Consider the following 27,454-nt stretch of genomic DNA (forward strand, 5'->3'; position numbering starts at 1 on the left):
ATTCTTTGTTTAATAAGATAATGTCAATATTTATTTTCTTAGATCATCTAAGTTACACACACTGCTCGGTGCAGTATGAATCCAGTAGAATATTGCTGCTTACATTCAGCTTTGTGGACATACTTGACATGCACAAAATTTCGATACTGCTTAATAGAACCACTGTATGTTTTATTTTCATGCCTTAGGATACTGTGGCGCTGACATAAAAGCACTTTGTACTGAAGCTGCCTTGATTGCCCTGCGACGGCGCTATCCTCAGATCTATGCGAGCAGTCAAAAATTACAGCTTGATGTTTCTTCAATAGTTCTCAGTGCACAAGACTTCTATCATGCAATGCAGAATATTGTGCCTGCTTCTCAACGTGCTGTAACATCATCAGGGCATGCTTTGTCTCCCATCATAAGGCCATTGTTGGAAAGAACCTTCAACGAAATGCTGGCTGTCTTACATAAAGTATTTCCTCATGCTGAATTCAGTCAGGGTGACAAAAGAGAAGGTATTTCTATGTTTTTAATCCGTTTTATGGCAACCCCTTAGTTCCTGTAGAAACCTAAGATTTATTTTTTGAAATGATAGAACGGTAGAAGTGAATGGCAATAAAGTATAAAATAAAAACAAGTTGATGGCAGAAAAAAAATTGGGAATATATGAATTAATTTGAGAGTTCTTTGCTCTCTGAATTTAGGGAGCCAAGAGGATGACTTTGGGGAAGACATTCAGAAACCATTATGAAAACAAAAAGTTCAGAAACTTGCCTTGAGTTCTGAGAAAAAAGAAAGTACAGGTAATCCTCAGTTAATGACCACTCATTCAGAAACCATTTGAAGTTACAATGACATTGAACAAATGGTGATTACGATTGGTCCTTGAAATTCCCGCTAGGTGGCGCTGCTTCTCTGTTGTAGCACTGTTGCCTTAGAATACTCATTGAAAATTAGTTTGGCTGACATTTGTAAGACTTTTTTAAAAAAAATCACTAATAAGCAAATTGACCCAGACTCAATAGACACAAAACACTGGAAATTGATTGTGTTTTTGTATTTTCCTTCAATAGATGGAAAGAGATTTTTATTTTACAAAAGGAACACTTACAAAGAAAAGAGGAACATTGTAAATTATCAATTCCTTTGACTAGTGCAGAAATGAATCTTAGTAATAAAATGATTTTCTATTTTAACTGTTCTTTGTAAGATGTTTATCTACACTATTTTCTTCAAGATCACTATATTTTCATAGCTTTCTATTCTATATTCCCTATATATTTGTTTGTGACCGACTTCCATGTTTCTGCTGTCTTATTCCCAGTGTATCTTTGCAGAATTGCTCAAGACCACTCTTAGACATTTTCTTCTATAGAGTTCAATCTGTCTTTTCTTTTCAGTTTCTTTTTGCTATTTCAAAGTCTTTACTTTTTTAAAAACTTTGCTTACTATTTTTTAAAACCTTTGTTTTCTTGTTTCTGACCAGCCTTCTTGATTCCCCCCACCCCTCTTCTGAGTCTTTATTCCATCTGAAGGAAAATGCTTGAAGACCTTTTGCCTCATAACAGTTCTGAGGGAAGAAATCATCTCTTTCTGCCCCCCCCTCCAGTTTCCTCAGCCGCTGCCTCCTTTTTGTAGCCTCTTCTCATCTTTTAGTTTGCCTCTTTATGTTGATTCCTGGATTTGGGTTTGCAACCTCTTCCTAATGAAGCCTGCGTTAGCAAAACTTACTTGCAGCCATCTTGCCTGCCCTCCTGCCCAGTGCTGCAATTTGATTGGCAGCTGTAGTTCTATTGGCAGATAAATCCTCCTGACAATGAGAAAGGGCCAAGAAGAGAAGAACACAACCTCAAGCAGTCTGTCAATCCATATTCCCTCCCTTCTAGCCTTTCGGAAACGATTGAAGACTGACTTATTCTAGAAAGCATTTTCATGGGTTTGCTGACTTAATGTATTGTACAATATTTATTTCCCTTATTCTCCCTTTTTGGGAGAGGGGGCGGTTTAAAAATCTAAGAAATAAATAAATAAATAAAATATGTCAGAATTTACATGTTTAAATTTTCATTTTATTATCAGCCACCAAGAGGTGATTGACTGCAGCAGGACATAAACCCAATAAATAAATAAACAAATACTGATAGTCCCCAGTTTATGACCATAATTGAGCCTGGAAGTCATGCTGGAGATTAAGTGGGTCCTCATGTGATTGCACCCAATTTTATGATTTGCTAAGCCAATTGCCATAGTAATTGTGGTCATTTTCCACAATTGGTCATTGAGCGAATCCATTGTACACAATGGGCCTTTTTTGCCAGAAGCAAATGTAGGTATCCAGCAAAAAAAACTTAAATTGCAATCACATGACTGTAGGACACTGCAAATGGCCATAACTGTGGGCTAATTCCCAAGCACCGGTTGTGTGACTATTGGGAGAGAGCGGCCATTGTAATTTCAAATCCTGTTGATATGTAGCCCTGTGGAGGCTCATTATGATTTTTAACAGTTGCTAAGCAATCATAAGTCAAAGACTACCTGTACAGTAATTTAATCAGTTATATATTTCTTGGTTTTATAGATGACTGTTATTGATTTTTAGATATTGCTGTCATAGGTCCTCAACAGTTAGATGAATAAAGTGAGATAACGGGCAATGAGTATCACTTCTGTATAAGTATGACTCTTACTTTTATTGGAAAATTTTGCTGGAAGAATATCATTCAGAGCTGCTTCTACATTAATGTGATGCAGTGAAAAGTCTTGCAAATGCAAAGTTATAATTCTTTCCTGGCTCAATAACTCACTGGACTTTGTTTAGCCAGACAAATTTGGGTGGGAAAAATATTGTGTTATCTGTTCTTACTTATTCTAAACAATGACAGATAAGGCATTGCAATAAAACAACTTCGTGTATAAACTTGAATGGAGTTCAAAATATTAGAAATAAATATTTATTTTGATTTTTTTAGATATGAATATTCCGACATAACTTTTTCTATGTTTATTATTGTTCTCTTCACAGTACAGATTTACTCCAAGCTTATTTTGTTTCGCAATGTTTAAGCTGGACTTGGTAATTTGACATTCTCAGAAACCCAACAGGTTCCTTAGTTTTCCCCTTGTCTAAGAATGCAGAAATTGCATGATTGACCTTTAAATCTCATTGGGTTGGATTTTCTTTGTTATTTTGTCCTTAAGGTCAGAAAATGTTGAGACTACTTAGAACTTGTGTTCTGATAATTTTTTGATGAAGAATGTTAGGAGGTTTTTAAGTAGTTGATACAAAATACTTCTTTTTCCTTTGCTTTTTATCACTGTCTCTAACCAGAATGATAGCTCCTAAAGGAACTGTGTTGATAGCTGAGAACATCAATTCTATAAAGATCTTCAGATTAAATATTTTAATATGTTGGGGTTGATGTTTTAAATTTTTCTATGTGAAAGGATTGCATATATTAATCTGTGTTAGAAAATGATTGTACTTTTAATACTTTTAAGGGAATCAATATTATATTTTAATAAAAGTTTTATTTTAATTAAACAGGTGCATCAAATTTAATTTTGGATGATAGTGAAGATGAAAATGTTTCATCAATATTTGAAACAAGTTGCCAGCCGGGATCACCAAAGAAACAATTACCAACTGCTGTACATAAACCTTACCTTCATTATACAATGTAAGTTAATAACTCTGGTACTGTATTCATCAAGAACTAAACAACATATCTCTTGCAGTGCCAAGTAAGCATATTAGTATATTATGTACAACACTATTTTAATATAAACATTGAGATGTTTAACCATTTTTTCATATATCAGATCTTGACATTAGGCTTTTAAGAACCAAACAGTACAAATAATGATTCTTGATAGCTATTTAATGACTTTGTGAAAAAGTACCGTATTTTTTGGAGTATAAAACACACCTTTTTCCCTCAAAAAAGAGGCTGAAAATCTGGGTGCGTCTTATACACTGAATACAGCATTTTTTGCCTCCCGAAACCCCGCCCCTTCACCAAAATGGCTGTGCATAGCTTTTAGCAGGCTTTCAGAGAGCTGCTGGGGGCTGGGGAGGGCAGAAATGAGCAAAAAATGGGCCATTTTTTGCTTAATTATGCCCCCCCCAACCCCCAGGAGCACTCTATAAGCCTCCTAAAGGCTACCCATGCTTTTTTTTTGACAAAAAACGGGCCCGTTTTCGCAAAAAACAGGCCGTTTTTTGCTCGTTTTTTGCCCCCACCCCGCAGGAGCACTTTACAAGCCTCCTAAAGGCTATTCATGCCCTTTTTTGAAAAAAAAGGGGCGTTTTTGGGAGGTTTGCAGAGTGCAAAAACCTTTTTTAAAAATTTGCCTCTTCAAAACCTTGGTGCATCTTATACTCCGAAAATTACAGTATATATTTAAATGTAGTAATTCAATGCATTTATAATAGGAAGAGTTTATGTGTGGGAGAGTAATATGGCCTCACAGTTTGAAGTTAAATATTATTTTATAAATAACATTGTGGTGGTAAATATTTAAGTGAAATTAAGTAAACCTGGCCTTGCATCATATTTTGTTTATTTTAATATATAGGCTGCACAACTCCATAATGACTCTGGGTAGTATACAATGTACTGTACAAACAATACCAAAAGCAAATGTTTAGAGAATAATAACATGAATTTCTATATGCCAATCATTTCACAAGAGGTCTGCTATTCCTTCCAGCCCAAGACATTGAGGGAATAACCACGTTTTAAGGGCTTGTTTAAATAAGGTCAATGTAATGGACACACAAACTCTGGGAGAATATTGTTCCAGAATCAGGTGCTATGGCATAAAAGATGCACTTCCCCCCCAGGTTATACACTTTAATTGATGGGACCCTGACTATGCCAACTATGACAAATAATTTAGGGCGGACAGGAGCTATGGATAATGGACAGTCCCCTAGGCCTTATATCATGAAGGGTTTTATAGATAATAATTATCACCTTGACTTGCACCCAAAAGCCTGCTTATAACTATTGTTACTCACAAAACAAAGATGTTATATGGACATGCCTTTAATGGCCTGTACTGCTGCCTTCTGGACCAGCTACACATTCTGAATGGCCTTCATGGACAGCCCCATGGAAAATTCATTGTTATAGTCCAAACACAAGCATGAAAGATTGTACCTCCTGCTTCTGACAGGATAATTGATACACTTGATGAATTTGCATAAAGGTTTTCCTGGTCATTGCTGCCATCTAATCCTTGAATAGCAAATGTTTAATTCAGGACCCATCAAATTGGGTACCAGTCCCTCCCCCTGACTTTTGGTGAGGTCCATTGTAACTTTGAACATCATTAAGTGATGTGGTGAAATGAGGACAATTTGGAAATAGGTGGCTGTGTTAGTAGATCTGAAAATCTGACCTGAGAAGAGACCTCAGAAGTTATAGACTCAAACTAGGTCTAGGGAGCCACAGAAGATCTTGCTATTGTCATCTTGAGAGGCTTTGTTCAGTCAGAATCCAATACTAAATCAATCCAAGCAAATTCAAGTGACTATTTGCCAGATGCCTAGAATGTTTTTCATTGTAAACCTCTAGATAATCTTGTGGCTTGTCCCTCTCCAGCAAAGAAACACACTTTTAAAAAGGGATTGTTAGACAACTTTCTGTAGACACAGAGCCTATATGACTTTTGCCCAGTGAAAGGATTTGTGAGGTTGTTGATTTCAGAAGCTGGAGAAACCAAAGCGGATAGGTCCATTTTTAAAAGTGTTTACTTCCTATACTTAATTTCTTACTTGTGCTTTTTATATAACATTCTAAAAAACTCCACCACCCCCCTCCATGAATAGGAGACATTGTGGCACTGAGATTTGTTGAGACTCCCAATTCTTTGACAGAAAAAATATGCAGAGGTTTTCTTGAGAACAGATGGAAACAATTATATTCTTCCCTTCCAGTGGAAAAATATAATAGGATAGTTTTTTATCCATAGATGGATCATGGCTCTGGTCCACGCTTCTTTTCAGAATACAAACAACAAACAAAACAGTGCAGCAGGTTTTTGGGAATCAATGGAAGCAATTTAGGGGGTAGAAAGGCACAGGTTCCATGCAGGTCAAGGGTTACATTTTCTTATTTTGCTATATACATATTTACTCAGAATAGTTTTATTGCAATCATAATAAAACTAATAAAATATAAAGAGATTTACGATAAGGATAGTGATATTTTGCAATTGTTTTAAAAATCAGTAGCATGCTTAAAGTCTTTGATATCACTTCTGTAGTAAACATGCTGGTTTTCATCCGTAATATGAAATTTTGAGTTTTGATTCCGTAAAAACTGTGTAATGTTTTAAGGAAATCTTTAAGGGTAATTTTTCTAGGAGAACAACATGATTTTCAATTTCACTAGGCAGAAAGCAAAGTGAAGTGGGCATTACAGAACATCTTCCAGAACCACCCAGAAGAGCAGTTGATTTAATGATTCAAAGAAGTGTAATTTTTTGTGTTGGATTGTGTGTTGTGAAACTCTTTTAATATTTAGTATATCCCTTTAATATAAGCAAAAAGACTATTCCAATAAACTTCATATTAAGAAAATGTATCAGAAAATGTATAGGTTATTTAAATTATTATGTATGTGTGTTAGAACTGAATTAGTTTGTTTTTGTTCACTATCATAATTACAGCTTGTCATTGCCTAAATGAATTTCCAGTTTAAAACAGAATAAGGTATAATGTAAAATAATATAAAATAATTCAGGGTTATTCCTCAATATTTTTTATTGTGATTGTTGTATTGCCTGGAGCAGGGAGGCTATAGCACAGCTGCAATAAGTCTTTTAGGAGGAATTAGTCGTTTTGCTTTTTTGCTTATGTAGCACAATTCACATTAATCTCTTTGTGTGTAAATTGAAAGCACAATATTTTTGCTCTATCAAAGTATTGATAAATGGTTAGACAATGAAAATGTAGTACGATGAAATATTTCAGGCTATTCACATTCTGCTAACGTAGTAAAAATATAGGTTATGATAAGTGTTTTGTAGATCTGAACAAAATATTATTTTTGTTGCAGGTCAGCTTATCACCAGCCCACATCTTACAGGCCAAGATTACTGCTTTCCGGAGAAAGGGATTCAGGTCAGACTTCACACCTTGCTCCAGCTTTATTACATTCTCTTGAAAAAATTGCTGTACACAGATTAGATCTGCCAGCACTTTATTCGGTCAGTGCCAAAACGCCTGAAGAATCATGTGCACAGGTTAGTTTGCATTTATATCACTTTTGATTAATGTAGCATCTAATGAATTTTCAATGTGTATAGAGGCCTTCATTAAATTATAAAAGCTGAATATCTTAGTATTTCTCTGAGATATAGTGTTGCTAGAAATAGTTAGATTTTGTGTTAGATTCCATATATAAAAGAAAGTTTGAAGAAGTCTAGTAAAGAAAGAATCTTCTTTCTGGTTATTTTTTACTCTGATTTGGCAGTCGGATAGCTTTTTATGCTTATATTGTTTTTGGATGACACATTAAGCACACAGTCATAGAAGAAATACAGCTACAGGTTATATATGAAAAACAGCAAGTGGAGGAGAGGAATCTGTTTAAATTAGATTAAGATTAATCCTTACAGAATGAACCACTTGCTCTCCTTAGTGAAGCTTGAATTAAGCAAATATGCTTAAAATATGCCACTGAGCAGGATAACAATGGCTGCAGCAACCATTTCAGAAACCAACCCTTTTTTTTAAAATGTAGATTTAGCAAAATTATTCACCACCAAATTGTGTTTCAGGACAGCATAGAAAATCAGTTCACAGGTGTTTTCATATTTTAAAACAGTTTTTCCTCTCTTCTGGACTTCAGTTTATGCCCAAGCCAGGTATTGGGGTAGTGAACATTTCTTTCAGTTTTATTGTATTGTAGTTCAAAATACTTCATTTTATTTCACATCCCACACCAATTATAAGAGACACCAGAAACGAAATACAGAAAACACATTTAAACAGAGTAGTAGAATTTAACTTAATTTGTTGGAGCCATACCTCTGAGATAAGAGTCTTCCAAAGGATGAAGACCACCACTGGGAAGATCTGTCATCTTGTCTATGTTCTATTTGCCTTGTGAGGAGGTTGAATTCTCAGGCAAATAGAATATATTGTGTCTCTTTTTATAATGGAGGAACAAGGGAGCAGTATGGAGGAGCAGTATGGGAGAGAGAAATAAGTTTATTGTTTGTTAACTTTGCAGGTGAAAATTTAGGATTTTGTAGATCCCATTTGGTGTATAGAAAAATAGCTTTTCAATAAGCAATTATGCTTCAAAATTAATACTGATAGCAATGTTAAATATTAATTTTTATGTATGCAATACATGTAATATTTAATGTTCAGATGCAAAGCCATTGTTTATAGTAAAAAAATTGAGGTTCTATTGTATAGCATTTATTTAACAATTTAATGGAAAAGTTGGTGGAAGAGTTCTGCTAAAGTGAAATATTTGATAAAACTGTATTTGCCAAATGTGTGTAATTTATTTCGGTGTACTACTTTAAGTAATTCATATCAATAGTCTAGATTGGTTTGCGAAGCAGTATTCTTTTTCGCTATTTGCAAGTAAAATCAAAGTTGGTTAAATGGGGGCCTATAAAACCATGGTTTTACTATACAGGTATCCAAGGGCAATTTGAAACCAAAAATATATGATTTATGTGACAAACACTTAGGGATATTCTACTAAAATATCTGTTTGGAATGTTCCATAACCCTATTTCTGCCCGCAGTTGTAAGTATTGGTTAAATATTTAGCTAATGATAATATTTGTTAATATTCTCAACTAGATCTTTCGTGAAGCAAGGAGAACCCTACCAAGTATTGTTTACATGCCTCATATTGGTGATTGGTGGGAAGCTGTCAGTGAAACTGTGAGAGCAACTTTTCTAACTTTGCTGCAAGATATACCATCGTTCTCACCAATATTTCTACTTTCTACCTCTGAAACAATGTATAGTGAGTTGCCTGAAGAGGTGAGCATGGAGTAATTTCTTGGTACTACCAAGCACCGCTTAGGTAATAGCGAACCAGATCTGAAGCATTTCAATTTGTTGATGCAAAACTTTTGTCAGTTTTTGTATATTGGAGGGAAACCTCCACTCCACTGTATTATGTGGAGCATCTTTTTATATCTGAGGGAATTTAGCAGTTCTGCTGCTATATGTTAAAATAGAGGTTGCAATTTGCTAATATGAATTATTAGACAGAGGATTAAAAAAAAGTTATAAGAGGTTGACAATTTTTTTTGGAGGGGTGTGTACCTCTGAGACAGTTTTGACTGCAGTTTTACTGATAAAATTTCAGAAGTGGTTTGTCATTGACTCGTTCCTAGCTCTAAGAGAGTATGACTGGGCTAAGGTCACCCAATTGAGTTTGTGTCCAAAGTGGAACTACAACTCTTAGTCTCCCAGTTTTTAGCCTGGTATCTTAACCACTGCACCAAACTGGCTCTCCACATTTTTGTCTAGATGGTAATTATATTTGCAAATGATCTAAAATGGAAGAAATATCTGGTCTATATGCTCATGCTTCTACATCCTGATTGCTGAAATAACTGGCTTTGAACTGTTGATTTTCTTCTACATTAACTTGTTTTGACAATAATTATTGCCAATGAACTCAGTATAACTAGTTAATAATAAATTATTACTTACTATACCATATATAGGAGAGGTTTGAATGGTCATTCTGACGATTCATAAAGTAGTAGAGAAAGGGCAGGGAGGGAAGGGATTATCTCTTTAATTTTTTAAATGTTACATGTTTTAAGATTTACAAATAATAAATCTTAAAACATATAACATAAAAAAAATTAAAGAGATAATCCCTTCCCTCCCTGCCCTTTCTCTACTACTTTATGAATCGTCAGAGTGACCATTCAAACTTTTCTCCTATATATGGTATAGCAAGTAATAATTTATTATTAACTAGTTATACTGAGTTCATTGGCAATAATTATTGTCAAAACAAGATAATATAGAAGAAAAGCAAGTTTTAAACATAGCATGGATCACAAGGAGTAATATTGATCATTCTTTCCATTATGTTTTAAGCAAATTTATAAGCAGAGAGTAAATACATGGTCCTAGGTCTGCAATTCGGAGGGGGAGAGAGAGAAAATGTTCTATGATTAGTCAGATTTTCCTAAAAACTTTAGGAAAAATATTCACCTATTATTGTAGCCATATTCAAATGGTACATGGATTCCGCCATCTGCTCTGTTTTTTAAGTATTTTGTGGGACTCAATATTCTGGGTAACAGATGTTTAAGTCAGTTTTTTTAGAAAGTAATTTGAGACCAGATACTACTTGATGGACACCATGGAAAAATCCCTTCATAGCATTTAATCAGTAGTGTTGAGTTACAATTTTCACTCTTTGGACCACTGGAATAACTGATGTGGGCCACTGAGAATTGTAGTCCAACATTCATAGAGAAAGGGCAACAGGTATCCTACAGGGACTTGAAATATTCCTGACAACATAAATTATGAATTGGCAGAATATTTCAATTCCTCACATATAGATTAATATTCTTCCTCACTGGTTATGAAATAGCCAGAATATATTTTCAATGCTTCTAATTGCCGTTATTTTCATGTAGGTGAAGTGCATCTTTAAAATTCAATATGAAGAGGTTTTTTATATTCAAAGACCTAGCAAAGAAGACAGGCACAAATTTTTCCAAGAGCTGGTTCTCAATCAGGCATCAATGCCACCTCCAAGGAGAAAACACACAGGTAAATTAATGATTTAGAAAATCTGGAATGTATCTCTTTTCCATTTGAAAATCACATTATTTGCATATTTGAACTTTAAAAATAACACCAACAGACCATTATATCACATGGGATTTATGTTCAAATGTAATTTCCTAACTCCTCAGTTTTAGCTTTAAGGTGGAATCAAAGTTCAAGTCCCAGATCTGTTCACAATTAACGGATAATACACATTGCAGACTTGAGCATAAAAAAATTAAGTGACAAAGATTATGGGACATGCCAAAATCGAACTGTTCACAATTCCAGGTTTATATTTCCAAGCTGGGTAAATACAAGTGTGGGATGAAATAGCTAATATAGGTCACTATAAATGAAGGTAGAATGCTGCCTGTTCAGGCGAAATTCTTACTGAATTATATTGTGATAGAATATTGTGGCGATGATTAACCAGAAGAATAATTTTTTGGGGTAGTTCAGTTAAAAATATGACCCGCATGAACATTTTATGTAATAGCTCTAAAGAGGGGTGAATTCATTCGTGCGGATAATTAGAAATCAAACTAGACAATCTGGGACTTATTGGGTCATTGTTGAATTTCCTTATGGAAAACTGGTAGTGAGAGTTGGAAATCCTCCCTCCCTCTTCCCAGAATACAAGTAAATTACTGCTGCTGGGTGGGTGGGTGGGGAGTGGGGGAACACATGAGGGACCAGGAAGCTGTTAGGGAATATTGAAAATTTGGACCACATGACTGTAGCAGCATGGTGGTGTCACTGAAGCAACCACAGCACAGTGGACCGAAGCAGCCACAATTTCCCCAAATTTCATTCCCTTCAGAGTAATGAGTCCCAGTATTCTTTAAGTTAGCCCATTTGATTGGTTGGTACTTTGGTTGAAACATGATGCACTATTTTGCCCAGTTGAAAGATTACAGACACAAGAATTTTAGTAGTACATAGATAGCTGGATAGTAGCCTTGCCATTCCCCCCCCCCCCCCCGGAAGCTATCTGGCATAGCACTTTAAAAAACTAAATGCAACCATTGGCCTGAAAATTGCCTCCTAATCCCTTAGAAAATGCTTGAGGGGAATTTATAATCTCACAGCATATGGCTCTTAAGCCTGGTCCCAACTCCTTTCAGAATTAAGTGTCACAAATGTGTGCAGTGCATAATCTTTTACAGCAGCCTAGGGAAACTCTGGTCCTCCAATTCTTGAATTTCTGAATTTTTGAATTTCTCAATCCAGCTAACCCCAGTCGGCAAGGGCAGTAGTGAAGGAATGCTGGAAACTTGTAGAATATCTGGAGGAGCACAGATTCTCTGTGGTCTATACTCTTCACAATTTCCCCGGTATTCATTAATATAAATGATATATTTATATTATGTAGGAGCCTGAAATGCCTGCCTTCGTTTTTGGTGTCAATACCTCCTTGATTGAAAGATGGATGGATACAATTGCTTATTGTTCTGCAGTTCGCAGTGGTTCTTCCCAGGGGTGGGTTCTGGCTGCTGCTACTGCCGGTTTGCTCAGGGACGTGCTGTGCGCGTTCACACATACGCAGAATTAAAAAAATGCTTCTGTGCATGCGCAGAAGCAAAAAATAAGATAGTGGAGCCTATTGCGCTGCTGAGAGAACCAGTTTGGGGGCGTGGCAGGCCGAGTAACTACCTACTTGGCCGAATCAGGCCGAACCGGTAGGAACCCCCCTCTGGTTCTTCCATGATCTATATACTGAGATAAGGAGCATAATGGTTTGGGGCTTTAGTATGTGGAGGTTATAATCAAAAAGCCTACTTTGCCTGACTTCAAGTTTTGTTTCAGCTGTTTCCGATATGGAGGTGCTTCCTCTTGCATTGCCACCTCCTAGCCGCCAGTTGTCAGAGACAGAAAAGCAGAGAATGGAAGACCAGGAAGAAAATACATTGAGAGAGCTGCGGCTGTTTCTCAGAGATGTTACCAAGAGGCTGGCTACAGACAAGCGCTTTAACATCTTCAGCAAACCGGTGGATATTGAAGAGGTCTTGTTTCAGTAATGTGCAAACAATGAAGTTGACCTACTAGCAATTAATCCAAAATTTACCTCTTACTTATTTTCATAGACAATATCTACATCTAACCTATTTTGCGCATTTTCAGGGATGGTGGCATAATCTTAACTTTTAAAGCCACAGCTATCTTGCCGTAAACGTCTGGCTAACACTGCCTTGTTCAGGCTGTAACTTCCATAACGTGGCAATAATTTTAATTGGTCACAGACATAAATGCCTGAAGATACAACATTGAGCTATTGGAAGTGTAAGAAAAAAATTATATTGCCTAATCCAGAAAATTCTGCAAATTGGACATTAATCTCTCCTCTTACCTTTTTCTAGCTTGAAGAGAGAATTGAAAAATTAAAGGCTTTAACTACACTATTTGATCTGACTATTTCTGTAATTATTGTATAACAAATTAACAAAAGGATTGGAATTGCCTAGTCAAGTTTGAGCCACTTTAAAGAATTTTGGGCTTTGCGCAGAAAAAGAAAAAAATAATTATTATTATGAGGCAAAGCTGCTATAGTGTCATTTCTATAGATAGGATGTCACTTTTTAATCTTGTGACATCTATTCATTTTGGTCAACTTCAGAGCTCAATTTTGCACAAATAATTCAAGAAATAAAAATTGTGATGTGCTTAGGAAAAAATGTAATTTCCATTATGCTAGCATGTATGGGGTTTGATTATTCACCGATAGAGCTATAAGATGAGAGCTGCAAAAATCCAGATCACCACTAGGTGGCAAAGAGATACAGAAGCTGAAAGGGAATTTTGCAACCCAGATCTCCTAATCACATTTAAAGGGTATCATTTATGTGCTCTTATATGATTTAAACCAGCCTTTCTTATCCTAACATTTTCAGGTTGTTCAATTATATTTTAATATTTCTATCAGCACGGGAATAATCCACCGTGTGAAAGTGCTAATTGAGAAAGCCTGATCTAAAGAAACTGCACTTTGCAAGTGTATAACTGGGCTGGATCATAATTTCAGAGACATAGCAGAAGTTGACACACCTTGGAGCCTAAAGTAGATATAAAAAGGTCTACATACCCTTGTTAAAAAGCCAGGTTTTTGAGATGTCAAAAAAAATCAGACCAAGATAAATCCGTTCAGTTTCCCCCCCCCCACTTACTGTAATCTATTATTTGTACAATTCAATTGAAGAATAAACTGAAATCTTTTAGGGGGAAAATAACTACAGGAATAATGTGACTGCATGAGTCAGGGGTGTCAAACTGGCAGGCCGGATGCGTCATGTGCAGGCCATGCCCACGAAGGCACGCAAAAAAGTCATGGTACATCACGTAACATCAATCATACCCATGGGCATAAGTGTTCACACCCTCTTATCCATAGGGGTGTGGCTGTGTTCAGAATTAACCAATTCCATTCAAACTCATGGTAAATAGTCTTTTTGAAATGCACAGGTACAATATAGGTGGTACCTTGCTGAATAGTAGCAACTGAGAGAGGGATCTTGGAGTCGTAGTGGACAACCATTTAAATATGAGCCAGCAGTGTGCAGCAGCTGCCAAAAAAGCCAACACAGTTCTAGGCTCCTTAAACAGAGGGATCGAATCAAGATCACGTGAAGTGTTAATACCACTTTATAATGCCTTGGTAAGGCCACACTTGGAATACTGCATTCAGTTTTGGTCGCCACGATGTAGAAAAGATGTGGAGACTCTAGAAAGAGTGCAGAGAAGAGCAACAAAGATGATTAGGGGACTGGAGGCTAACGGTTAGGGTATGTCTAGGGTTGGGGCAAAGATTTCCAAGGCAAGATATGCCATGCTGATGGGCTTTTACCCCAAAAGACTTAATGCTGTCATAAAATCAAAAAGTGCTTTAGTTTAAGGGTGTGCATACTCATGAAACCATGTTATTGTACTTTTTAAAAAAAATTTCCTGCTTAAAAGGTTTGAGTTTGTTTTCAATTGAATTGTACAGTTTATGTTACATTAAACAAATAAGGGCCCTGGTGATACTCTGGTTAGAATACAACACTGCAGGCTAATTTAGTCCAGAGTCTGGAGTTTGATCCTGATGGGTCAAGGTTGACTCAGCCTTCCATCCTTTCAAGGTTGGTAAAATGAGGGCCCAGATTGTTGGCAGCAATATGCTGATAGTGTAAAGCACCCAGAGAGTGCTATAAAACAGGAGTCCCCAACTGCTGGGCCACAGCCTGTTTGCATGCTTGTGTAGAATGGTTCCCACCTCCTGCCCTCTGCCAAGCCATAAAGGTTGGGGACCGCTACTATAAAGCACTATGGGGTGGCATATCAGTCTAAGTTATATTGCTATGCTGGTCTCATTTTTTTTTACATCTCAGAATCCTGACTTTAACAGAGGTATGTACATTTACTAATTTATTTGAATGTATAGTTTATAGTTGCAATTGGGAGAATATCAGTGCTGAAATCAGGATGAGCAAGAAGCAGTATTGTTAAAACAAATGTTTACACTATAAAGCAGACTTTCAGGCTGGAAAGGAATGGGTGGTAGAGTTTGCTAGAGTTCTTTTTTTTAAAAAAAAATCCAGAATTCCCTTACTATATCTTCCAGCGCTCTACTTAAAAATGCATGTCTTTTAGTTTGGTGAGTGAGGTTAGAATGACCCATTCTAGAGTGCCTTGGGTTTGAACACATCTGGTTCTTGAGAGTCATGTTGAGAGGCACTGACCATCAGAGATATTTTTAAGCACTAAGCCTTCTTGCTTGAATGGCTTCAAAATCTCAGCCTGATGTCATAAAAAGAAATCATAGCATTTTAAAGAATGGTGTGTGTTTAAAGGGTTACATTATTTTGATTAGTAATCATAAAGGAGTTGATAACAGATGTGGAATGGTCATAAATCATAACGGGAATGAATCATTAAAGTGTTCCATCATATACTGCTGTGTATGTTGAGCCTGACCCAGTTTAGAAATCTTTTTCTTTGAATGTTATATAACCAAGAGAAAAACATTTAAAGAGTTCAACATAATAAACTTTACATTAAAATCCATTCCTGGCATGTTACTGACATTTTAAGATTAAGTATTGCAAATTTGTCTTCCATTACACAAGGCATTTAATTTTTAATTCTCCTTTTCAAAAAAATGAATAAGATTTGGCCCAGATTTGTTAGTATATAATTTCCCTTTGAGAGGATGGAATAGATTAAGAAGGCATTTTTCCAAGTCAGATTTCTTGTTTTGTTTGTGCTATAGGTTGGTATTTTGCTTGAGTTTCTTGCATGTTGTGTGCATTAGATTCTACATCCTTTTAATACTTCTGCACATTATAATTTTTAATTATGAATATTTCATTTTGTAATTCCTACACGGCCTCAAATATAGAATCTGCATAGCCCTATAATAATTGATTATTTACAGCTTTTAAAATAAGAGAAATTATCTCCTTTCCTTTTCTTTCCTTTTCCTCACTAATATTTGTAGAGTTATTTAAGTTATGTATTGGATTAATGCTTTGGACACCTTACCTTTAAGCAGCCATTATATTTTAAGAATATTTTATACTGATTAGATGTAACTGAGCAACAATATCTGATGTTTGTGCAGAGATCCACAAATATTGACCTAATTCTTTCCCCAATTCAGAGTAGATAGTAATGTGGATGGCCAGCACACAAAGATCTGTCACGAGTAATATGGGTGAAATTTCATTTCCCCCCCTGATTTTATATCATAGCTTTGCCCTATAATATGTAGTGTCTATTGTAAACTTATCAACTCTCGTGATTCTGTTTTTAACTGGTAATGTAAAATTTATTTGCTAGGTCTTCTAAATACCATAGAAATATATGTGAATGGGCTGCTTTAATCTTTGTTTGAAGTCTTTTATTCATATGCTATATTTAAAATGATTTTTTTTAAATTACTTGTTTTATACAAAACAAGATTACTTTGGTACAAGCAAATATTTAAATTGTGCTGAAAAGTCAGAGTAAATGAATTTCAGAGTGAACACAACAGTATAATATATTGATTCTATCAATGCTAATTGTAGCCTTGATCATGTGTTTTGAATTAATATTCTGAAAATGTAAATAAGATGTTGAATATAAGAGTTATGATAAATCTGTGTCACTCTTGCATTTTTATTACAGGTTTCAGATTATCTTGAAGTGATCAAAGTACCAATGGATCTTTCTACAATAATAAGTAAAATTGATAAACACAACTATTTGAGTGTAAAGGATTTTCTAATAGATATAGATCTTATCTGCAGCAATGCTTTGGAATATAATCCTGACAAAGATCCTGGAGGTAAGAAAATATTATTTCACCTTTTGCTTAAATAGGAACGAATATTTAACTGTAAAGCAATTGCAGTTTAAATATCTGTGTAAATGGCTTCTTATTAATATAAATTGTTTGAAAGTTAGCTTTGCCAGAAGTGTGCATTCTGGGATTATTTACTAAAGTGTGTTATTATTTATGGTTGATTGCATAGTCAGTCATGAGTTTCGATTGTATTTGGCATTTTTATCCACCCATTGAGTCCTTCCAGGACGTGGGATAGGCAGATGCTGTGTTTCATGGTGCTGAAGGATGGAAGCTGTTCTAAATAAGGCTACTTTTTGCAATTGATTTTCTCAATGTGGATGGTGTTGAAGTGGTGCTTGAGTCATTTTGGGATGATATACAAGGCACCTATCATTATTGAATTATCTTTGTTTCTTTTGCCACAGTCTTTCTACTTCTATTTGCAGGTCTTTCCTTTTCGTTATTTTCTCCAGTTGTTTCCTGTCAGTCTGTTATAATTAGATTTATATATTGTGTAAAGGCCTTCAAAAAATTCATGGGCACATAAATGGCCAGTATCACCAGAGACAAATACTATAGTGATCTGTGTGTTACCAGTTCTTTCATCCAAATCTTTTCGAGAGTGTATAACATTCCCTGCCTGTTGGGAAGAATTCTGATGTTTTAATAGTTTTAAGGGGAAGAGAAAAAAATTAATTGCATAAATAAGTACTGTTTAAAGTTATTTGCCTATAAAATAAGCTACCTATTGTTAAAAATGGATTGATTCCTATCTGGATATGCCAATTGGTCTTTTTTTTCCACATAGAAACATTACCAGCAAATACACTCCCAATATCCTTTAAAGAAATAGACAAATAGAAGAAAGATAGTCTAGCAATGGGGTTAATGGAGGGGGGGGGAGGTGGATAGATGCTGTGGGAAGGGGAAGAAAGAGAAGAAGATGGGAGAAGACCAGAATAGACATGAGGGTAGGAGAAAGCATGAAATGACAAACAAGTAGTAACAAGGTTAAATTTACCAGGCCAACCATTAGTTGCAAGCAGCAACTGATTGTTTGGCTAATCTTCAGAGGCATCCCTCATTTTCAGCTTTGATTTTGCAGCCAGCGATGCATCTTGCTCATTTTCTGTTTTCTTCTGTTATTTGGGGGGAGGACTTAAGTTGTCTTTCTATTTACATTATATTTGCTACTTGACTCATGCTGGAAATATTATTTCTTTAATCTCTGTTAATTGCAGTTTGATGTAAATGTATAATTTTTTTTCTATATACCAATATTTCTATATATCTATACACCTTCTAGGGCAAAAATTATTTAAAAACTACAAGTCACCAAAAATGACTTTGTGATGTGTTATGATACTATAAAGTTATATTATACTCATTTTATAGATAAAATTATTAGACACAGAGCCTGTACTCTGAAGGATACGGCACATGCTATCATTGCTGCTGAGCTGGACCCAGAATTCAACAAAATGTGTGAAGAAATTAAAGAAGCAAGAAAAAAACGAGGTATTGTAATCCTGTTTTTGTTCTATATTATTGCCATGGCAGTGAAAATACATAAATGTCATTGAATTCTTGATAGACTGTCTCTAATGAGCCTATTTTCAAAAGAAAGAATTTTTGAACAGCATTGTTTTTGTAATTTACATTATTTTGATTTGGAAAGTGGACACTTTAAGTCTAGTTGGTAGTTTTAATGCTGTTTGTATGGTCCCTGATTCTCAGTTGTTCGTGAAATATTCATTGGACACCCATTATAAGAAAAGTTTATATGCACAACAATGTATTTTATTCATTCTTCTCTCCAGTTCCTTCCTTTGAAAAAGGATGCATGGATTATAGTGAGCTGATGTCATCAGACAGAATATTTGTAGTACTAATTATTTGTAATAAAAGTTGATGAGGTTTCTTCAAGTCGCTGCTGGAAGACTAAGCAAATTAATAATCATGCTTATTTCAGATGCTACCTTAAATAATGGTTTTACATGAATACATGAATCAACTTGTTAGTTGAATATTTAAATTCAAATAACTCCAACATGTAGGGAAATAATCAATTTGTCTCAGGAAATGCCATTTAGAAAACACAGGGTGTATCTGTATCTTTTTGGGGGGGAAATCTGAAGACTACTGCAGAACTGTAGCCAACTCAAGCATTTCAGTAGACTGTTCTTTTTGTTTGTTTGTAGGCATTTTTATATGTTCGTGTAGGCATTTTTGCAGTTTTATATTTTTGTTCCACAAATACTTTTAACTATAGATCCAGTTTAAGAATAGATTTTTATCTTCTTCCTAAGTGGCTTTTGCAAGACCAATTATAATTATATCTATTTAACTGATAATATATTTGAATAGATTGTGGTGACCTCTAGCTTTTTCTGCAGTCCCAAGCATTGATAGCAATGAATGTTGTATCTGATCAGGGCAGCTGGCTACTGCCCTCAACTCCACAGACCTTCCCAATGACTGTTCCTTTTTGAAACATGGTGTGTTCTCTGCCCTTGCTGTCTTCACTAATCAGAGAGACAAACACAAAATAATCCAAAGTTTGTTTTAGTTTTGTTCCTTTAGTTCACAGCAGGTAGCAGCTACAGGCAAATGGCATAGTAGTTGTTACACAGGCTAGGCTCTAGGAAGAGGCTCAAAGAATTTTAAAATGAGTTAGCAAAGGCCATTGTGGAGTTATAGAGAAGAGGAGAGTGATAAGGTCGGTCTCATTCATTATTGAACATAAGCCATGTTTGTTGTATCAACTGAATAACATTTTAACCTTAGGCCATTTAACATACCACGGAGTAATATCCAAGATCCTTCAGCAGAATATGGTGGGTTCAATATAATTTTGCTACATCTTTTCCCCCTGTGTCCTCTCCGAGGAAAAGCCAAACATTCAAAGTGAAAAGAGAGTATACTGTAAAATTGCATGGAAGTTGTTCTATGAAGGAATCACTTACAAAAGTGTTTCTTCTTTTTTTTAAACCACACAATCTTTTACTCTTCAGTTCACTGAGCTGTATGCTGTGTTCTCTTCATCACAGACCCCTGCCACATGGAATCCCTGCAAGAAGCATGGGACAAAAGAATACATTTCTGTTCCTCTTCTGCTCGTAGATATTGAATCCTATCTAATGTGTAATCATAGCAGCCTATTAATAGTTTGCCATATTTAATTATTAACTACAAGTAGTATATATTTGTAAACATTCTAGCTGTTTTTTCTGATACGGGTATTGCAAAATCTCTTATTTTTGCAGGAGAACAGAGATAATTTTATTAATTTTAAAAATAACCCTGGGAGCATTTTTAAAACTTTACTATCATCCATATAAACATGTTAGAATTTTTAGTATTTTTAGTATAATTAATGCGGAATACCATCAGTAAAACACGTTATTGTTCTGAAATTATCAGAACATTTTAGGATTATATGTATGACAAAATCCTGCTTCTAGCGATGCCAATGTATGTGAAGTGAAGTGAAGAAGATGCAGGTAGTCCTTGACTTATGATAATTTGTTCAGCAACTGTTCAAATTTACAGCAGTCCTGAACAAAGGGATTTATGACCGGTCCCTGACATTACAGTTGTTGCAGCAGTCCAACTGCCACGTGATCAAAATTTAGGTATTGACAGCCTGCCTACACTTTTGATTACAGGACCACTTTAAATCTCCCTACCTGCCGATCTTCTTCCCCATCTATGCCCTTTTGCGCACGCACGCACACACACACACACACACACACACACACACACACACAGCACTTTGTGGTCCCTGATGTCCTACTGACCGTTGCCATCTTCTTGCTTCCACTATTGCCCAAGAATTAAATTTTTAACCCCGTCAAAAAGTCTGAGAGTTAGTTTTCTGTTCATCTTTTTTAAGCTAACTTTTTTCAGAACTTAAACAAATTTCTTTTGCATATACAATAAGTAAAGTTTGTTCTTTTGTTTGTCACTTCTAATAAAGTTCTTCAACACCTTAACAGAGCCCTTTTGTATATCCAGTAAGAAAAAGTTATCCAAGTAATTTTCCTGATTCAATTATTATTCAGTACATCTCTTTATGACATAAGTTAGCAGTTCCTTTTGTACGCCCATACCTTTCTTCATATCCTTCTCATTGCTTATCGTATTTAATCCCCCTCCAAAATAAATTCAATTTACCCATTTCAATTTATTCTATCACTTCATTACAACATACTCTGTTTGTTTTATCAAAATGTTTGGCAGAGCAGTTTTCAAAAACTTTACGTTATGTTCCATTCTTTTCTTGATGATCTCTAGCTCCCTCTAGGGCCAAACGTCAAGATACCCTTTTCATAGAAAGACCTGAAACAATCGCCATTTCCCATGGGAAAATTTCTTCTAATTAATTCAAAGCTATAATTCCAAATCCATTTGGAACCCTTAATCCTCTCTTAGCTTTCTAAAATCCTTATTCCAAGCACCCTTTTGCTCTGTGTGTGTGTGTGTACGCGTGCGCACGCACACATACATGAGAAGGACATTTACCCAATGAATATAGTAAAACCTTTCTGAACTGAAGAGTCTTAATCTTTCCAGGATTTAAGAAATCCAAAAAATGATTAAGTAATAAGGCTTAGTCAAGTTTAACATCAAATAAAAGATTGCATTACAAATGTGCGTTTGATGGAATCCGAATTATTTGCCCTGACTCTTATAAGCCAACTGCAAAATGGCAATTCCTGTTGTCTCTTCACAAGGACCTATTATCTTGAGGGACATCTCTCCTTCCTCCAGAAAGATTTTGCCATCCTGGATCCAGCCTCCCATTGCAGTTTTTCTCATAAATGTCCAATTATTAACTTGCTATGTCAATCAAAGGAAGTCTTCTTCTAGAAATCTTCCTCTTCCTGTCCTGAGTGCATGATTTCAGATATTTGCCAGATTTTTGAGTATACAGCTTGTATAAAAGCATAAATGTGCTGTCCCCTCAACATAATGCAACACACAGCCATTAATGTCTAAACTGCTGGCAACAAAAGTGATAATGTCCAAATGGGGCCTAAGTAGCCATTTTTCCTCCCTGCTGCCATGTGACTCTTTAGCATTACAAGCTCTCAGGTGTAAGGGGAAGCAGGTATGTTAAATTTGGTGTTACCACTCTCATTCTCTCATACTGGTCACTGGAAGTTTAACACGGCACCTCATGGCAATGAACTCTCTGAGGATCTGAAAAAAACGAATTGTCGTTCTACATAAAGGTGACCTAGGCACGTGATGGCAAATTTATGGCACGCAGAGCCATTTGTGAGGGCATGCGCGCCCTGGCCAGCTGATTTCGGCCTTCTTTTGAGGCCTTGAAGCCCCTGGAGCGTGAAAAACTGGGCCTATGGGCAAACTGGAAGTTCAGGGATGGACTTCCGGTTTGACCGTAGGGCCATTTATTGCCCTCTGGAGCCTTCAGGAGGCTTCCCTGAAGGCTTCCGAGGGCAAAAATTGGCCATACTGACAAACTGGAAGTCACTTCCGGTTTGCTCGTAAGGCTGGTTTTTGCCCTCCGGAGCCTTCAGGGAAGCCTCATGAAGGTCCCTGAAGGCTCCAGAGGGCTAAAAACAGTCCTATGAACAAACCGGAAGTCACAATTCCCAAACTTCCGGGTTCCCCGTAGGTCCGTTTTTCACCCTCCGGAGCCTTCAGAGAAGCTCCTGAGGCCTACAGAGGTGGGGGGAAGGCTGTTTTTACGCTCCCCAGGCTCCTAGAAAGCCTCTGGAGCCTGGGGAGGGCAAAAAAACCATGGCAAAAGTGGGGGGAGTGTTGCTGGTTATGCATATAAATCAAATCAAAACAAAACAAAACAAGCATGCATGCGCACATGGTGTTGGTGTTGTGCACATAGCATTATGGGTATGGCACCCCTGTGCACAACCCCCCTACGTTTCCCCCGCTTTTGGCACAGGAGCCCAAAAGGTTTTGCCATCACTGGCTAGGCTATAAGAAGATTGCCAAGAGCCTGAAGCTGAGCTGCAGCACGGTGACCAAGACTATACAGCAGTTTACAGGACAGGATGCACTCAGAACAGGCCTCGCCATGGTGGACCAAAGAAGCTTGAGTGCCTGTGCTCAGTGTCGTATCCAGAGGTTGGCTTTGGGAAATAGACGTATGCCAGCATTGCTGCAGAATTTGAGCAGGGGGTCAGTCTGTCAGTGCTCAGACCAGTGGTGGGTTTCAAATTTTTTTAGAACCTATTCTGTAGGTGTGGCCTATTTTGTGGGCGTGGCTTGGCAGTCATGTGACCGGGTGGGAGTGGACAACTTGTAAAATGTGGTGAGACTCATTTAACAATGCTTTTGCATAGCAATCAAAATGTTGGGCCCAATTGTGATCATGAGTTCTCTTTCTTTTTCTTTCTTATATCTCTCCCTCTTTCTTTCTTTCCATCCTTTCTTTTTCTTCCTTCCTTCTATTCTTTCTTGTGTGTCTCTCTCCTTCTTTCTTTCTTTCTTTCTTTCTTTCTTTCTTTCTTTTCTTCCTTCCTTCCTTCCTTCCTTCCTTTCTTTCTCTTCCTTCGTTCTTTCTTTCTTGTCTCTCTCTCCCCCACTTACTTTCTCTGTCCTACTTTCTTTTTCTCTGTCTCTCTCTCTTTTTTCTCTCTCTCCCTCTCCCTCTCCCCCCCCCCCTCACACTTCCAGTTGGTGAAAATTTCTGTTTTGCCAGCTGGGAAGCTGGCAAGGAAGCCTCGTTTTCCCTGCTGCCTGCAGGTCTCGGAGGAAGGAGGCAGAGAAGCGAGTTCCGGGCCTCAACTCTGCCTCCTTACTTGAGAGCTGGCTTCAGGGACAGCCAGACTCTCCCATCACTGTGCCCTTCACTTGCCTTTCACCTGGAGGTTCTGCCAGCGGGGCATCTGCCATTTCACCTCCCGAGAGAAGCTCGGGAGAGATGCGCAAACGGCCGCAACTTGAGGCTCCCGAGGAGGACGCTGGACACTGGGGGTGGCGGTGGTGCCTGCTGCTCCTCCTTCTGCTGCTCTCAATAATGCAGGATTCTTGGAGAGCATTATGTTCCGGCACAGTGGTGCACCGATTCCAGCAGCTGTGTTTTCCCTTGAAATTTGCTGTCCCGGCAACCCGAAGGGGACATTCTCCCAGCGGCGCAGTTTGGCGCCTCCCAGCTCCCCTCAGCTCATCGAGGGGCCTTGCGCGCCTGCTCCCTCGCATGGCCTGCGTGCTTCCAGTGGGAATGGGAAGCGTGGGGATCTTAATGTAGTAGGGCGGGGGAGGCTGGAGCAGAAGGTTAAATAAACAAATTTGGCTTTGCTTCCTTGCGCGGCAAGAGAGAAAGTTGCCGGAGACGCCGCTGGGAGAATGTCCCCTTCGGGTTGCCGGAACAGCATGTTTCAAGGCAAAATGCAGCTGTGTCTCACGCAACTTTCTCTCTTGCCGCACAAGGAAGCGAAGCCAACTTTATTTATTTGGTTGGTCGATTCCCGGACCATGGGAGGCTTAATGTAGTAGGGCGGGGGAGGCTGGAGCGGAAGGTTAAATAAACAAATTTGGCTTCGCTTCCTTGCACGCAAGAGAGAAAGTTGCCGGAGACGCCGCTGGTAGAATGTCCCCTTCGGGTTGCCAGAACAGCATGTTTCAAGGCAAAATGCAGCTGCATCTCACGCAACTTTCTCTCTTGCCGCACAAGGAAATGAAGCCAACTTTATTTGGTTGGTTGGTTGGTTCCCGGACCATGGGAGGCAATCTGACAACGCTTTTTATACCCGCGGTGATCCATTTCGTCGCTTGCATCTCGCCCCGTGGCTCTTGCTTGAGATTCCAGCTGATTTTCTCCCAAGCAGCGGCCACGAGCACCGGGGAACCTGCGCCTGCAACTTAATGCTTTCCGAGAAACCTGTGTTACCGGGAGCAGCAGAAGCAGCAGCAGCGGGCGCCACTGCCACCCCCGATGTCCAGCAGCCTCCGCGGGAGCCTTGAGTTGAGGCCGTTTGCATGTGTCTCCCAAGCTTCTCACGTGAGGCGCCCCGCTGGCAGAGCCTCCGGGTGAAGGCGAGTGAAGGGCGCAGTGACGGGAGAGGCTGGCCGTCCTAGAAGCCAGCTCTCGAGGAAGGAGGCAGAGATGAGGCCCGGGGCTCGCTTCCCTGCTGGGCAATTGGGGGGGGGGCTTTCTTGCACGCCTTTGGAGAAAGAAAGATTGCCCGAACGTGTGAAAGAAGGAAGCTGCAGACTCCTTTGCCCTCGGCTATGCAACCTCCTTTCGTTCTCTGCTGCCCGAACGAGTGAAGGAGGCAGACAGAGAACGAAAGGAGGTTGTGTAGCCGAGGCAAAGGAGCCTGCAGCTTCCTTCTTTCACACGTTCGGGCAATGGGGGGGGGCTTTCTCGCATGCCTTCGGAGAAAGAAAGAAGGCATACGAGAAAGCCCCCCCTCCACTAGCGTACCGGTGAGAACCAGCTGAAACCCACCCCTGGCTCAGACCATATGCTGCATGCTGCATCAAATTGGTGCAAGACTGTCGTCCTAGAAAGAAGCCCGTTCTAAAGATGATGCACAAGAAAGCTGACAAACAGTTTTCTGCTGACCAGCAGACTAAGGGCATGGATTTCTGGAACCATGTCCTGTGGTCCGATGAGACCAAGATAAACTTATTTGCTTCAGATGGTGTCAAGCGTGTGTGGTGGCAACCAGTTGAGAAGTACCAAGTCAAGTGTGTCTTGCCTACAGTCAAGCATGGTGGTGGGAATGTCATGTTCCGCGGTTGCATGGCTTCTGTTGGCACTGGGGAGCTACAGTTCATTGAGGGAACCATGAATGCCAACATGTACTGTGACATACTGAAGCAGAGCATGATCCCCTCTCTTCGGAGACTGGGCCACAATAACGACCCAAAACACACCAAAACAACCACTGCATTGCTAAAGAAGCTGAGGGTAAAGGTGATGGACTGGTCAAGCATGTCTTCAGACCTAAACCCTATTGAGTATCTGTGGGGCATTCTGAAACGGGAGGTGGAGGTGCGCAAGGTCTCTAACATGCACCAGCTCTGTGATGGTGTCAGGAGGAGTGGAAGAGGACTCCAGTGGCAACATTTGAAGCTCTGGTGAACTCTATGCCCAAGAGGGTTAAGGCAGTGCTGGAAAATAATGGCAGCCACACAAAATATTGACACTTTTGGCCCCTTTTGGACATTATCACTTAGTGGTGTACTCACTTTTGTTGCCAGCCGTTTAGACATCAATGGCTGTGTATTGCGTTATTTTGAGGGGACAGCACATTTACACTGTTATACAAGCTGTATACTCACTACTTTAAATTGTAGCCAACTGTCATTTCTTCAGTGTTGTCACATGAAAAGATATACTTAACTATTTACAAAATGTGAGAGGGTGTACTCACTTCTGTGATATACTGTATGTGTCTGATACTTGCGTTTCTTGGAGAAAAATGCAAAGTTTCTTGATATAAATATTTCGTGTAAATCTGTATTAAGGTAAACACAGTTAACTGTTGTGTGGTTTTAAATATAGTATTACAGCAGATTTACAAAACTTGGCTGGTTAATGCTGCTCGGATTATTGAAATGTGTTTACCTTCTGTGTTTACCTTCTGTGCACAGGCTTATCAGTTGTAGCAGAGCAAACAAATGCTTATGGTTGCACTGTGCAGAAAACAGAAAACAGAGCTGAAGAGGCATTCCTGAACCGGCAAAAAAATGCAATGACAGTTTGGCACAATTCTGCAAACAAATGTGCATGTGAGTATTTGAGATTATTTTGTGTGACCAGAAGACCATCTGAGCATATCACGTGAAGGACTCTTTGTTCTTTGTTCCTCCTCCTTTTTTCATCACCATTTCTGTCTCTACCTCTTCTTAGATTGTTTTGGCAATAAAAGCACTTTTATTAGCCTTTTAAAACCTTAATTGGATATATTATTCTTATGTAAGTGGAAGAGATCAACTTTCAACCATGTGAATATATTAAAAGAGATGAAACAGCTGTTAATTGAGAGGGTATTGCTTGGACCAGTTTTGTATGCTAGAATTTTAAAACATTAGTCAGCATACTGTTATTACTCTGACTGCAATTTCTTAAGATTCATTTTGGGCAATTTTTGTATTCTACCCATAACATGCATAGCGATAGTCCTTGATTTGCAACTATTACTTTAGGAACTTTCCCAAGTTACAAACAGCACTGAAAAAAGGGATGTATGACTGCCCCTTGTATTATGACTGCATCCCTATGGTCAAAATTTGGATTCTTACTCTTTCTAATTCTTCTTTTTGATTTATGGTCATATTTTAAAGTATCATCTTTGTTTTCCCTAGATTTATTTTAAACCCAGATACTTGACCATATTAATTATATTCATTAAACCTATAGCTGATTTCCCCGGTTGTGT

General features: G+C 38.0%; 1 protein-coding gene across 4 annotated transcripts in view; it reads left to right on the plus strand.

Moving 5' to 3' along the window:
• Positions 1-27,454, plus strand: part of ATAD2B (ATPase family AAA domain containing 2B) — a gene marked incomplete at its 3' end in the record, with an annotated part of 78,566 nt that overhangs the window by 38,003 nt on the left and 13,109 nt on the right. For 2 of the 4 annotated variants that reach the window (XM_081943301.1, XM_081943299.1), the window contains exons 16-24: positions 189-500; positions 3,530-3,662; positions 7,050-7,236; positions 8,819-9,004; positions 10,636-10,771; positions 12,578-12,774; positions 16,913-17,072; positions 18,468-18,590; positions 26,667-26,804. In XM_081943301.1, coding sequence (XP_081799427.1) covers positions 189-500; positions 3,530-3,662; positions 7,050-7,236; positions 8,819-9,004; positions 10,636-10,771; positions 12,578-12,774; positions 16,913-17,072; positions 18,468-18,590; positions 26,667-26,804 — 1,572 coding nt within the window. The remainder of the gene's footprint in view (positions 1-188; positions 501-3,529; positions 3,663-7,049; positions 7,237-8,818; positions 9,005-10,635; positions 10,772-12,577; positions 12,775-16,912; positions 17,073-18,467; positions 18,591-26,666; positions 26,805-27,454) is intronic. The other 2 variants (XM_081943302.1, XM_081943300.1) reach the window with 1 other exon arrangement.

The sequence above is a fragment of the Natrix helvetica genome (assembly GCF_964273705.1).
Source record: "Natrix helvetica genome assembly, chromosome: 2".
NCBI lineage: Eukaryota > Metazoa > Chordata > Lepidosauria > Squamata > Natricidae > Natrix > Natrix helvetica.